The 12,762-nt window shown below is 42.2% G+C and overlaps 1 protein-coding gene across 4 annotated transcripts in view; it reads right to left on the bottom strand.

Annotated features, from left to right (window-relative positions):
* The window catches only part of kmt2ba (lysine (K)-specific methyltransferase 2Ba), an 86,452-nt gene that overhangs the window by 66,481 nt on the left and 7,209 nt on the right, over positions 1-12,762 (bottom strand). For 2 of the 4 annotated variants that reach the window (XM_070984130.1, XM_070984133.1), the window contains exons 6-27: positions 11,663-11,933; positions 11,106-11,167; positions 10,736-10,978; positions 9,989-10,098; positions 5,560-6,411; positions 5,182-5,295; positions 4,939-5,085; positions 4,651-4,743; positions 4,244-4,361; positions 3,995-4,108; positions 3,524-3,714; positions 3,234-3,335; positions 2,962-3,072; positions 2,687-2,760; positions 2,295-2,476; positions 1,880-1,965; positions 1,514-1,648; positions 1,232-1,390; positions 994-1,111; positions 781-859; positions 336-496; positions 8-169 (exon numbers count right to left, since the gene is read on the bottom strand). In XM_070984130.1, coding sequence (XP_070840231.1) covers positions 8-169; positions 336-496; positions 781-859; positions 994-1,111; positions 1,232-1,390; positions 1,514-1,648; positions 1,880-1,965; positions 2,295-2,476; positions 2,687-2,760; positions 2,962-3,072; positions 3,234-3,335; positions 3,524-3,714; positions 3,995-4,108; positions 4,244-4,361; positions 4,651-4,743; positions 4,939-5,085; positions 5,182-5,295; positions 5,560-6,411; positions 9,989-10,098; positions 10,736-10,978; positions 11,106-11,167; positions 11,663-11,933 — 3,684 coding nt within the window. The remainder of the gene's footprint in view (positions 1-7; positions 170-335; positions 497-780; positions 860-993; positions 1,112-1,231; positions 1,391-1,513; positions 1,649-1,879; positions 1,966-2,294; positions 2,477-2,686; positions 2,761-2,961; positions 3,073-3,233; positions 3,336-3,523; positions 3,715-3,994; positions 4,109-4,243; positions 4,362-4,650; positions 4,744-4,938; positions 5,086-5,181; positions 5,296-5,559; positions 6,412-9,988; positions 10,099-10,735; positions 10,979-11,105; positions 11,168-11,662; positions 11,934-12,762) is intronic. The other 2 variants (XM_070984131.1, XM_070984134.1) reach the window with 2 other exon arrangements.

Below are 12,762 nucleotides of genomic sequence, written 5' to 3'. Positions count from 1 at the left end.
TATTTACCTGGAGATGGAAGAGGTCGTGATGATCCTCCTGCAGGTCTCCTAGTCTGTGTGTAACCAGGACTTTTGGATCCAGAGAAGTTATGCTGTTTAGAGTTGGGTGATGGGGTAGTGGACTTGATTGGACCGGATGAGGAGCTTAAGCGATCTGGAGACTCCATATCTGGCAAAGAAAAAGTGTCAAACAAAGACAATTTAGCATAATTATTTTATGGGCTTGGTACTTTTTTTAAGGTTACATGTCAGCTCTGTATTTTTTTTTAGCAAAAACATTTCTGTGAGTGCTAAAAAAAAAAACAGAAACAGAACATAAAAAAATTCCTTCAGACCTCTGTGGTGGCTGGGACTGTGGACTATGGTGTGATTCTCTTCTTGGTCCCATCGTGGATCTTGTTCCTCACCGGGGAGAGGTGTGCTCACTTCTGTCACTTTACAGGTGTACTTGCAGCGTCTGCGAGGGTCCACAGTGCTCCAGTACAACCGAGAACATCTGGAGAAGGAAGGGCAGAAGAATGCATTCACAAAAATAAAAAAGAGGGGTAATACCCAAAGTCATTCATTTATTCATTCATTCTTTACAGTCAGCACCAAAGTCACCAAAGGATGAGTGATGTCCTACAGAGTATTTCAACACTCAGTCAAAAATATACCTAAGGAGAATTTACTGGTGATTCTGCTAGGCAAAATTTATGAGAGCTACACTCCAAATGTGTGTTTAATCAGTCAAATTACCTCAGTAAGCCCACCAGCTGTAGAATGACAATGATCACTTACTGATAGCCGACAGGATACAGCATCCGCCCATTTGACGACAGCTCTGACAACACACCAAGTTTCTGAATCTGCAGAGAGCCTGGAAAAGTGTGAAAGGAGAGATCATTGGTTTCAGCACACTCAAAGCAGTGTGAGATATAGCAGTAGTATTTCATCCCTGTACAAGAGTCAAGTGGCTCAAACCAGCAACAGACAACGTCTAGATATTCTTACCTATGGTCATGTTTATGGATTCTGGCTCGAGACCTGTGAGGAACTTTCTTCTGAGATTGATCCCCTCAAAGTCCACATATACCCGCCGCGGGACTTCAAACCCTTTTCCAGACACCATCTGGAAGGGTGCGAGAAATCATACATCAATAAAATGTAGAGGAAATCTGCAGGTGTGAGGTGTGTGTGGGTAAACTGAAAGAATTTACATTTATAACAGAGAGGAAAATTGTGTCCATACCTTTGCACTGACAAGATCCCTGTGTCTGCAGCAGTATATCTTCCTGTCCTGCTGAAACACACAGTTCTGCGCACGAGCACACATGAAGTGGAAATTACTCTGGCAGGTTGCAAGACAGCAGCCCACAGTGGCTCCTGACTGCCCACAACGATCGCAGCGCTGGAGAATGAAGGTCAAAAACATGTTAATTAGCTTTTTTAACAAAGGCTGCATCACTAAGAGGGAGAATGACAAACGTAGCTACATGACCACCATTTAATTTATTTTCTGATCACAGCTTACCAGGTGGCGCCCTCTTGAGACAGCACTGTGCACTTGCAAAAGAGCACCATTCTCCTCATACACCTCTGCAGACCAGAGGCAGCAGTTAACGTGTGCCCACTCATTCTGCCCCAAGTACAACAGCCGCCCTGCATCCTGTAGGATGAAAACAAAAGATTCATATCACTCAACCAGCAGGAGTGACTCGTCATCTTTATACTGTGAAGAAATGTCAAACCAGAACAGTCATAATGTTCAGTCATTGCAATCACAATCCTGTTTCTTTATTTCAGTATTTGACTTATTATGTAAAATGCAGCGAGTGGAGCTGAAACTATCGGTTGACTAATCTTTGCAGTAAGAACACAGTCAGACAGCTGAACTCACACAGGGAGCAGAGTCTCCATAACGTTGGCACAGGGCGCACTGCCTTGCATCTTCCGTCTTGGGAGTTTGCAAATCACTAATTACACCTGCGAGGATGAAAGAGGATCAAATGAACATAAACATTTAAAACCACAGAAGGAAAATATAATGCCGATATGGCATATGATGTTTGACGATAACCAATGATTATCGGCTTGACTCTTACAAATGCGAAAATAAAGATATTTCTTCGATTGACATGCTTATTTTTCTAACACTAGTGTTTAGATAGCCTTCACCAGTTTAATATAGACTAAATAATACAAAACCTGATCCTTCCCTACCAGAAATGAACAGCAGCTGTACGTCCGAAGGCTCTAACTTCTCACATTCCTTCGCTTACATGATACAGAACAGGTTAGAATAGTTTACATACCGCGTGAATACAGAGGGAAGCTGCGGGATACACCAGACTGCTGTGTAGTGACGGAGGATAGCAGAGAGTCAGTTTTCCCTGCCTGTGGGCCCCTGGACTCCTTGGGCTGGTATGTCCTTTCCAGCCACTGTGCATAGCTGTGCTCCTTAGATGGTGGCAGGACCGCCTCAGGGAGCATGCTGCTACAGAGTGAAGGTCAAGAGGGGAAGGCCAGAGAAGACATTTGAGACAAACGTCCAGCTTCTTAAGAGTCACGAGTGACACTTTCATTCTCTAGAAGTTATGACTAAACACTTATCTTATGACATAAAGCTCAAATATACATTGTGAGGGAATCCTGAATGTGAATGGAGGGAATAATGTTTGACAACATGTACTTATAATAAACAGACCTTGGAAATTCCTCAGAGGAGTTCCACTTTTTCAGATGGCTGGCAGGAAACCAACTGAACACGCGCTCAATCAGCTGTGAGAAAAAACAAATTTCAGTAAGTGCAAAGGCAAACTGTGGACAGTGTCTTCTTAAACTATTTTTTGAGAATATGTTACTCAACCAGTCTTTTTATAGTTTATTTGTCTAGTGTCTCAGCTCCACACCCCATCCGGTCAAACCAGAGGAAGTTACCATGAAAACAGAAACTGAGGGGAATAAGTCCGGGAGGCTCACTTTGACATAGTGTGCTCTGGCCTGGCTGGTCGGTCTCTGATCCTCAGGAAGAAGCTCCTCCTCCTTCAGACACTTCTTCATCACAGAGGCGACATCTGCATGGAAAGCTTTCTGTGAGCGCAAGAATAGAGAGAGAAAAAAAAAAAGTGAGCAGGTTTCATAACAAGAAAAGAGCCTCAAAGACAGAACGTCTAATTGTTGATTGTTGACATAACAGTTTCATATTTTCAATCATTTCTCTCAGCTGAATATGGTGACAGTTAGTTACTCACTATTGAGGTGTAGCTGCCCCCTTTAAACTTCTTCTTCATGGCTTGTAGATCACAGACTGCTTGCTGATGCCTGACAGAGTGCGTGTTGTTTGTTTCCTGACACTGAAACACAGCAGTTAAAATAAGAGGAGAAATTCAGCGACCTGGTGAACGAGATTTAAAATAAAACATAACAGGATAATTTTAAGGGAAAAAAAGCTTAACAGCACAAGTTACTATATTTCTGTTTTGTTTATCACTGTTGAAGTCAAACACACTGCTTCAGAGCAGAACTCTTGGGTAGCTCTTACCGCTTTACAGATAAGGAGGTGCTGCGTGGCAGAGTTGCAGAGGAGATCAGTGAGCACCTCCTCCAGTCCAGCAACCAGTCTGCTCTGCAGCTCTTCACTCAAGCTACTGGGTTCACTTGTGTTCTGGCTGCAGGCTTGGCAGGTGAAAAACACTTCTTCTTGTTGGTTTGACAGCAAACCAAACAGTTCATCTGTAACGACAGAGGATAGAAAACAGAGGATTTTAGTGTTGATTTACTGTAGATCTGTAATACTATGTACATATTTACTATGTGTGCATGTTCTACACGTATAACTAGTATTGTAATTTATTAAAAGTAGGTCTGTAAGCGTTTATTTATATGCATCCTTTTAAATGCAATAGCCAAACATCTTCATTCAGAGCCTTAATTTAACTGAATCTACCCCCCTTTGACTGTAATGATGACTCTGGATTCCTTTGAAATTCAATTTATGAATGAAAAGTGTTACCTGAAAGTCCTTCACATGTGTAATGAATCCAGTGGCTGCACTCTGAACACTGTATCATCTGTGCGTGTTGCTTCTTGTCCTCATAGCACTTGTGGCAGATGGTGCAGAAATTACCTGATGCAAACACAGATCATGTATCAGTGTATGTCATCCATTCTAGTGCCACACATATGAACTATGAACACCCAGGTCATCCCTCAAAGCAACACTGGACATGTTTGGTTAATTTCTGAGTCTGAGAGGTCTTACCTTTGTTGTGGAGAACAGTGCAGTCAGGACAGAGATCCTGCTCATGGTTCCAGGCCAAGTCCCAGGTCTTTCCAGGAGTCACACCACAGCTTTTACACCGAATGCAGGTCATGCACACCTACACACACACACACACACACACACACACACACACACACACACACACACACACACACACACACACACACACACACACACACACACACACACACACACACACACACACACACACACACACACACACACACACACACACACACACACACACACACACACACACACACACACACGTCACAAAATGACAAAATGACAAGCATATGAGGCCCTTGACAATGTTTTTTACTTTTGATACCCCTGAGACAAAGCAAGGTGATTCCTATGTATTTTCAGGCTTTTAAAGCAATTACCCAAGGTATGCTGCAGTTCATAGGTTTAGGGTAAGTTGGTCCCAAGCAGGCAGGGTGGTAGGAGGTTTGACATCTCCTGCACTGCAACACAGGCTGGACAGAAAAAAACAAATACATTGATTATTGGTTATGTCATCCCTATCTCAAATGAATAAATATGTTAATATAAAAGCATTCCTATATGATCTCAGTATCTCATCTCTCTCTTAAGGCACAAATGGACTGGTTGTACAACACTGCAAGTGCAGGGACATTTAGGAGACATTTTATGGGTGCTGGGTTGCATACCTTCGTGCTCTTGCTTCGACGACCACACACGTGACAAAATTTGCAGCGCCTGCAGCACCAGTTCTCCTTGTTCTCCTTCATGGGACGCTCCTCCGGTGAGAGACAGAAACTGTGGAAAGGCTCACAGCAGATCTGGCAGAATATCATCTGATGGAAGTGAGACATGACGAGAGTCGTTTAGTCACAAAAATGATGTCACTGGCACCAAAACTTTGCAAATACGAACTTGGAGAGCTAAATTACCTCATGTCGTCCTTGACTGGCGCACAGCAGACAGACAGGTTGTGGTGTGGTTGGGACAGACGTGAGGACGCTGAGGCCGCCCATCAGCCATACATTTTGTACAGCACAGTCCTCCTGGTAGACACGAGGTCAGCCAAAAAGCAAGCGGAACGTGATCAGTTTCTTCTTTGTTATTTTAGGGATGCATGCACTCAACGTGAAATATGGAAACAAGCAGCTTCATAACGACCCCATAACAACTACTAGTAGCCTGACCAGCCCTTGACATGCAACAACATCAAATACAAGGATGAAGGCAATTTATATAGCTAGTGCTCAAAAGCCATATAGAGTCAACTTCACACACACTCCAGTGAGTGATATAGAAATTCAACACACCTTAAAGTCCACGCGGATCTTGTACTTGTTCTGCAACAGGCCCTTTTGGGGAAATCCGTTAGTTAACCCCGACAGGGTGTTCACTGACGCACACTCTGCAGGACTCTGGGAATGAAGGACATAGTGTGGATCAATTGTAGGACAGTTTTGCACCACTGCCGCTTTTACAGAATCCTCCTCCTTCTCCTCTTCAGGCCGATCCCCTCGTTTGTCCTGCCTCTCCTCTTGCGTGCCCTCCTGTAACTCTGTGTGTGGACGGACAGTCTGAGGGAGCACTTGCACAGTTTTGTGCACAGTCTTATCTTTGTTAGCTCTGTATGTCTCAGTCAACACATCTGGGTGCTGCACCTCAGACTCTGTTTGTCCCTGAAAAGACAACTTTGGCGAAACCTCTGCCAGAGATGGTTGCAGTATGGACTGAGGATGTTGTCGAGATGACGATGATATACATTTGTGCGAATGCAAGGTTGACTGCACCACAGACTGGGGCAAACGGTGCAAACGTAACAGCAGGGATTTCTGTGGAAGGTCTGTTATGGGATGCGGTGAAAGTGGAGAAGCAGGATGCGTTACAGGCTGGGACAATTCTGGAGGAGACTGTGTTGTAGAATGTGATGAATGGGAAATAGCAGGCTGTGTTACAAGCTGGGACAATTCTGGATGCGACTGTGCATCACATCGATCCAGACACTGAGGCAACTGCTGTGGCAAAGACAGAGCAGACTGCAGGATAAAATCAGGCAGACGGTGTAAGTGTATTTGTAGCCGCGGCAGCTTCGGCATTGGACTCCTGGATGGGCTGGTTTCTGGTAAAGTTTCTCGGGGCTCCGTCTCCTCCGTGCTCTCCTGTTCCTGTGGAGGAGGGGACCGCCTAAGCCAACCAGCACGACAGGTTCCAACGTTACACTCATACTAGTGACATGCAGAGGCGGCGACCGGCAGCAGCCAAAGAGACAGAAAAGGGGAGGAAAACTGACTTTGAGTAATGCGTTAGTCATGAATACAAAGTGAGAAAAGGTAAAGAAAATCTAGCAAATGCATTCAGCAGAAGTTGAGGTAGACACATTGGTACAGCGCAAGTAAAGTATACATGTGTCCAGTTCAGACAGCTGGATAATCACAAAAACAAAATAACTAGTTGACAAGTGCCAATAAAAATGGGTGATATCTCTAATGTGTAAGCTGCATAACACATCTAGGCAGAGAACAAGGGAAAAATCATCTGCTTTTGATGTCTCAACATTTTCTAGCATTGCAGATTCACACCTCCCTTTCACTCCACAAGGAAATGCACGTGAGGCTGATGCGGTGTATAAGTTAGAACACGTTGCTCTGATTTAGTTGCCATACCACAAAGAAAGAATTCATGCGAACAAGGAAAAGAGAGGTTTGTCTATTTCCCCTGGGCAAAATTCAATTCAGTATACCTTTATTAGTCCCACAAGGGGAAATTCCAAAATGCACTGTGCTACTGCTATACACTCACATCTACGACTGCTCTTAATGATTTCTGTTGTTCTTTAAAAAGGAGTTCATAAGTCAGAAATCATAAGTCGCCCAGAATTGTTATGCACTAAACGCTCACACAGCACTTCAGTTTACATTTTGGACACATGCACATAGTTTGTTTAGATGGACCTAGCATGTTCAAGTATTTCTGTGCATTTTCAAAGATGCATATGTGATCATATTCAGGCAGGTACTCCAATTAGATATGTTTGGATATGTTTTATTGTTTACTAGCATTTCCTGAACCGCAGGTCTTCACCTGTAAAGAAGAATTTCATTTTTTTTAAGTCTGCCTTTTGCACTCACCAGTGTGCTGTCCAGCACCATGTCTGTTTATATTCTGAAAAGCTCTTCTCCTGAAGAAAGTTGCCATTGCACTCCCACACTGTAGTGGGCAGTGTGGTGGACAAATCCACAGCTCACAAAGTGCTAAAGCCGACCATAACCTGGGTAAAACTAGGAAAAGCTGCGTGTTGCTTTGTTTACATTGCCACATTTATAGACCACATGCTGCTGATTCTGTGTACTCGCTTGCTCTTTGTTCTCATCTTAAAAATATGGCTGCTCCTTTCGTTGCTGGTCTGTTTTGGAAGGAGCAGTGAGATTGAGCTTTTGGATTGTGGCAACACAAAACAATGAATCAAGCATCAGTGAGGAACAACATGCAGTCACTATGACCTCAGACCATGATGCTTCAAATATTAATATGTATGCATGCACTGCATCACAGATGGGGAGGAATTCAGGGGAATTCACAGGGGATTTTTTTTTTATGAAGAATGGTAAAAGATTCAAACAACGAAGGTTTAAAGGTCAGAAATAAGAAAGAATCATGTGCATTAGCACTAACAGACAATTATTTCAGGACAGAGCAAAGAGCTTTGGGTTTGCTTGATCAAACTGGCATGTGATTTGAAGAAATCAAATGCACATGCCAACTAGAATAAGCAGAAGCAAAGACTGATGCAGCACAGCCAAGATTGATGCTTCATCTTAAGTTATGATCCAGCACAGCAGCCTCTTCCAACATTGAAATTAGTGGCGTGACAAAGCAATGGTGAACTTTACAGGTCAGTCATACTGATGATCAAAGTAATTATGGGTTCCTTAACAGCTCCTTGTTAGCATCAGGCTAATACCTTTATCTGAATAATAATAATAATAATAATAATAATAATAATAATAATAATAATAATAATAATAATAATAATAATAATAATATCCAATTTTTAAAGTGGTGCTACTTTGATGGGAAAATATTTTTATCAATGATTACATCAGGTTATTCTGGTTGTTATTTTGTTTATTTAAAGCTTACACATACAGGATAGGAGGTCATTTCTTTCTCTGTGTTTGCCTTTTCTTGTAGCCTTTGGCCGGGGGCTGGGTATCATTCAAAGATTTTACTCAACCTTCATAACTAGACTAAAATTAAGAAACTATGGAAAATCTGTACAACATTGCACTATATAAAAACATCAATAACTGATGAGCATTGATAATAAACGGGAGGGCAGCAATGCACCATTGTAGCATCTAGTCTACTAATCCAACAAGATTTTTGTGGTACTGGGAAATGGTGACAGGGTGTGAACTCTTATTGTCTCTGTGCTAAAGAGCAGCTAGCCCGTGCCTGACAATCATCCACCGTGTCAACTTCAGGACATTTCTCTCCTTTTATCATTCTGAAACACCATGTTTGCTGTCAGAAACGCTCTCCACCGTGGCTCCCGGTTATGGACAAGCCAGTGGACAATGTGGCAAGCAGACCACAGACAAGTACATACAGGTTAGCTATACTGGCTAGCTAACACGCAGCACAAAGTTTAATTAGTTATCTGTGTGGACAAGAAAAGAAAAAATAACAGAGCTCCATCTCTGGGAGTAACTTAGTGTTTTTCTTGCAGGTCTCTGTGATGTGAAACGTTAGACAGTTTATCACCAGCATTATGAGATCTTGGCACGGGATCTTGGTAGAGGCATGCTGCGTGCTTTTTGGCTCAATGACACTGATTAGATTTACTTCTTAGGTATTGAAATTTGATACCAAATGACAAGGCATTGTTTGATCCTCAATAAAAGAATTGAACTCTGGCACCCAGCCTTCCTGAGCCACCCTCTTTATGCAAAGTCCCATGCACAAATCCTGTTGTAAACCATGAGTGCATAATGCTGTACTGTAGATGTATGATCACAGAAGAAAATAATAAACTTGTGTGGGCCAAATGTGTAAAGTGCATAGTAAATGGTTATTTAAACATGAAATTATTTTTACCTTCCAGTTAAAATGCGGTTTACGTTTCAGAGCCAGGAGTCTGGATAAACAAGTTTTTCCAAAAACTTCACTGTCAAAATTACACTTTGCTTCAAACAGACAGCAAAAGGGGAATGTATGTTGTGCTTCAATGAAAAAGAGAAATGGGCTGCTTTTTATCATGAACGTAACTTAATTCGTTTATAATATATAAAGCATGACGCTAAAGATACATGCAAGATGTTTAACATGAAGAGGAAACTGAAAAGTGAGAGACAGAAGATTAGCAAGGCTGAATTTGAAAGATGTTATTAAAACGAACCACTCATTCCAGCACAGAAGATTAAATTAAAATATGAAAAAAATTATTGAAAGTGAGATGCAGACCTGGGCAAAGTATTAATTGGAAATATTTGCAGGTGTTTGTCGTCTAAAATCATTATTACTCACACCGTAGGTTAATTAATTTAATCTGGTAAATTTGTTTAAGAAATCCATTATTTTGAAGGTGTTTTTGAATTGTTAATTTTTTTTGAAACACCATCTATGTGAACATTTAACAGACTACCAATATAAGCGAAAACAGTTTCCAAAAATACAATTTGACCCAGGTTTGACCAGGTGACATACTTTAGGCGAGGAGGGGAATCTGCTGGGTGTTTTTACCTTGTATGCTTTGGGTCTGCCCCCAGCTCCTCTGGAGAAGGGCCTGCGATGCTTCACCACCTCACCTGGAGGGTTTTCTGGCAGTGATTCGCCACCTTGAGTAGCAAGATCTCCAACAGAAGACAAACATATCTAAGACACAATTCTGATGCTACTGGGGGGCTTCAAAACATTGTTTGCTCCAATTTCAGTGAAATCTAAACATGAATGATTATGTGGTCTTCCTGTGACAGATTCACAACCACTGTGCTTGTCAGTTGTTTTCAACACCAATCTGACAATCAATGAAGTTTACTCATCATGCAGGGTAATACACAGCCAGTGAAACACAAGTACAATGTCTTGTGTGAGAAGCTCTTTAAAATCTCAGTCCAATTTTTCATTTTGATTATATTTTAAATCAAGTTTAAGCCATGTTTACGAGACCAGTAGAAACTGTAGCCAAAGAAATGTTTGCATTGCAAATGGCTTTGCTAGATGAGGGAGGGCTAATTTGACTAGCTTTTCTTCAGCTCGCTCCATGTTGTCTTCTCTATCAGCAAAAAATCTGCCAGAAATGAAAATGTGCTGGAACCACAGCTGAAAAACAGAACTGCTATTGACTCCACAACTAATCCTGACAATCTGTCTGCTCTATGTCAGGAATATAAAAGTTATGGTAATTTCTGATGCACTCCCTGCAAAGAAGCTCTGAAATTAAGGTCAGAGATATTCAAGCCTCAGTCCCAGTGACTTTGCTTTACCTACCTTCATTGCTAGCAGCAGCAACAGTTGGCTTGACTGTTTGTTTTTCTGCCCTATCCTGTTCTTCTTCTTCCTCCTCTTCAGATTCAGACTTCAGCAGGCTGCTGTAGGAGCGTGGCGTGATGTTACGCAGGGACTGTTTCCTGACTCCAGGCGCCATGGAGGACGATCCCTCACCGGCCCATTCGAACCCTCCATTTGCATCATCACTGCTTGACGCAGAGCCTGACAACCGCCTCGCCTGGACTGAGAAAAGGAGCCTTGTGATTAATTTTGTAAACAAACCAAATATTTGGGTATGTCATTGAATTGCATTTGTTTCTGCTAGCTTAATTAATCACAGAGCAGGAGCATCATTTAATTAGAGACATACCTTTCAATGGTTTGATGATGCGCTGAATCCTTGCTTTCTCAATCCGCTCACACTTCCTGTATCTGGGGGCAGAAGAAAAAATTCAATGTAATTGTATGTCCACACTGGCTGAGTGATTTGTACTGCTCATCGTCACAACAGTTTGAGCAATTGGTTAACTTATCTTAGAACAAATGGGAAATCTTAGGAAATGGGGAAACGGCTAACCTTATTTTGTCTAAACTGTATGAAAATCTGCATACAAACACCTCTAAAGCTCATTAAATAAATGTATCTCCCTTGTTTATTCTGTGCAGAAACCGGTGTAAAAAAACATCACATTTGTTACCTTTGGACAGAGCCAAGCTAGCAGTTTCCTGCCTTTGTGCTAAGCTAAACTAGTCAGCTGCTATCTGTAATTTAATTTTTCCCGAGCACACTTTTAAGTAATAGCAAGCATTTTGTTCTACCTTTAGTGCTGGTTACTGTAACTTCTCTACGGTAACAGTGGTTAGGACCTTAATTAAGCTGAGTGGCAGCGAGAACGAGGCCTTTATTTGGAGCCTTTATTAACTTACATGCAACACTGCCGCTTGGTGTTTGGCCCCCCGAACTTGGGCTTATCAAGGCAGTTGATACACTTTGCGCAGTCCTCCTCTACTAAACAGCCTTTGCAGCGTCCACAGCGCCGGGAACGGACTCCCCCGGCTGCATAACGACTCAGGATCTTCCTTTTTCTGAACCTGCGGCCCCTCCCCCTCCCCCTTCTCCTCCGCTGGATGTTTTCCTGAGAGACAACCCACTGAGCCCTGCCCTGATCAGTGATGTCATCGTCGTCATCTGCCACATCTGTGGGCAAGACACAGAGAGGATGGGTAAAAGAGGCACAAACAGCATGTTTCAAACATCATTAAGAGCATTTGATGTGGGGCAACATACTGCATTTGGATGCCAGAACATCAGTCTGCAGGAGACATGACAGGTCTAACTGCAGTGATTGGAGGTGCTTACTGTATATACTCATTTACAGGTCTTTCGTCCAACAAGCAAGCCTGGTTTCTACAGCTACTGTAGATACTACTGGCTGCTTGAAGTGTTGGAAACTAAGAGTCACTGTCGAATAAAGTTAGGTGACTGGACGTCTCTGACAAATCCATTGCTGGTGGAAATTCCCCTGCCTGACCTTTTTGGATTTGAGAACTAGTAGCAATAGATTTGAAGCTTAACTCCCTTGACATCCTCTTGCAACCCCCAGTGTTAATATTTTAAAGCCAGCAGGCACAAAGCAACTTCAGACTGAAAATAATTACTTACATAATTTAACTGAATAATGTAGCTTGTGTAAGGATCCGTTTTCCCAGCAGCGCTAAATGTGTTCATTTGTCAAACGGCACTTCCTCACCTCATACTGAGTGATGCTCACTCGACCAGTGTTGGGTATAGCTTTCCAACAGCGGTGGCTAATCTGTGTGTGACAAAAGATATTTTTGCTGGCAAATATTTTAGTTACAACTACATTGAGCTAACAAAGCAGTTTTTTTATTTTTGCTCAGCAGGTTAAGTTCGCCAAAAGCTTTCAAAATTGTGCTCTTTTTACAGAAGAGGTTCATATTTTTTTTGGTTGTGTGTTTAGAACTGCAGAAGCTTAACTATGCCAGTTTGAAAGAATATCTTAGCT

This window comes from Chaetodon trifascialis, chromosome 17 (assembly GCF_039877785.1).
Source record: "Chaetodon trifascialis isolate fChaTrf1 chromosome 17, fChaTrf1.hap1, whole genome shotgun sequence".
Lineage (NCBI taxonomy): Eukaryota > Metazoa > Chordata > Actinopteri > Chaetodontiformes > Chaetodontidae > Chaetodon > Chaetodon trifascialis.
Note: the sequence above shows the minus strand (reverse complement) of the source record. Positions and strands in the feature narration are given on the sequence as shown.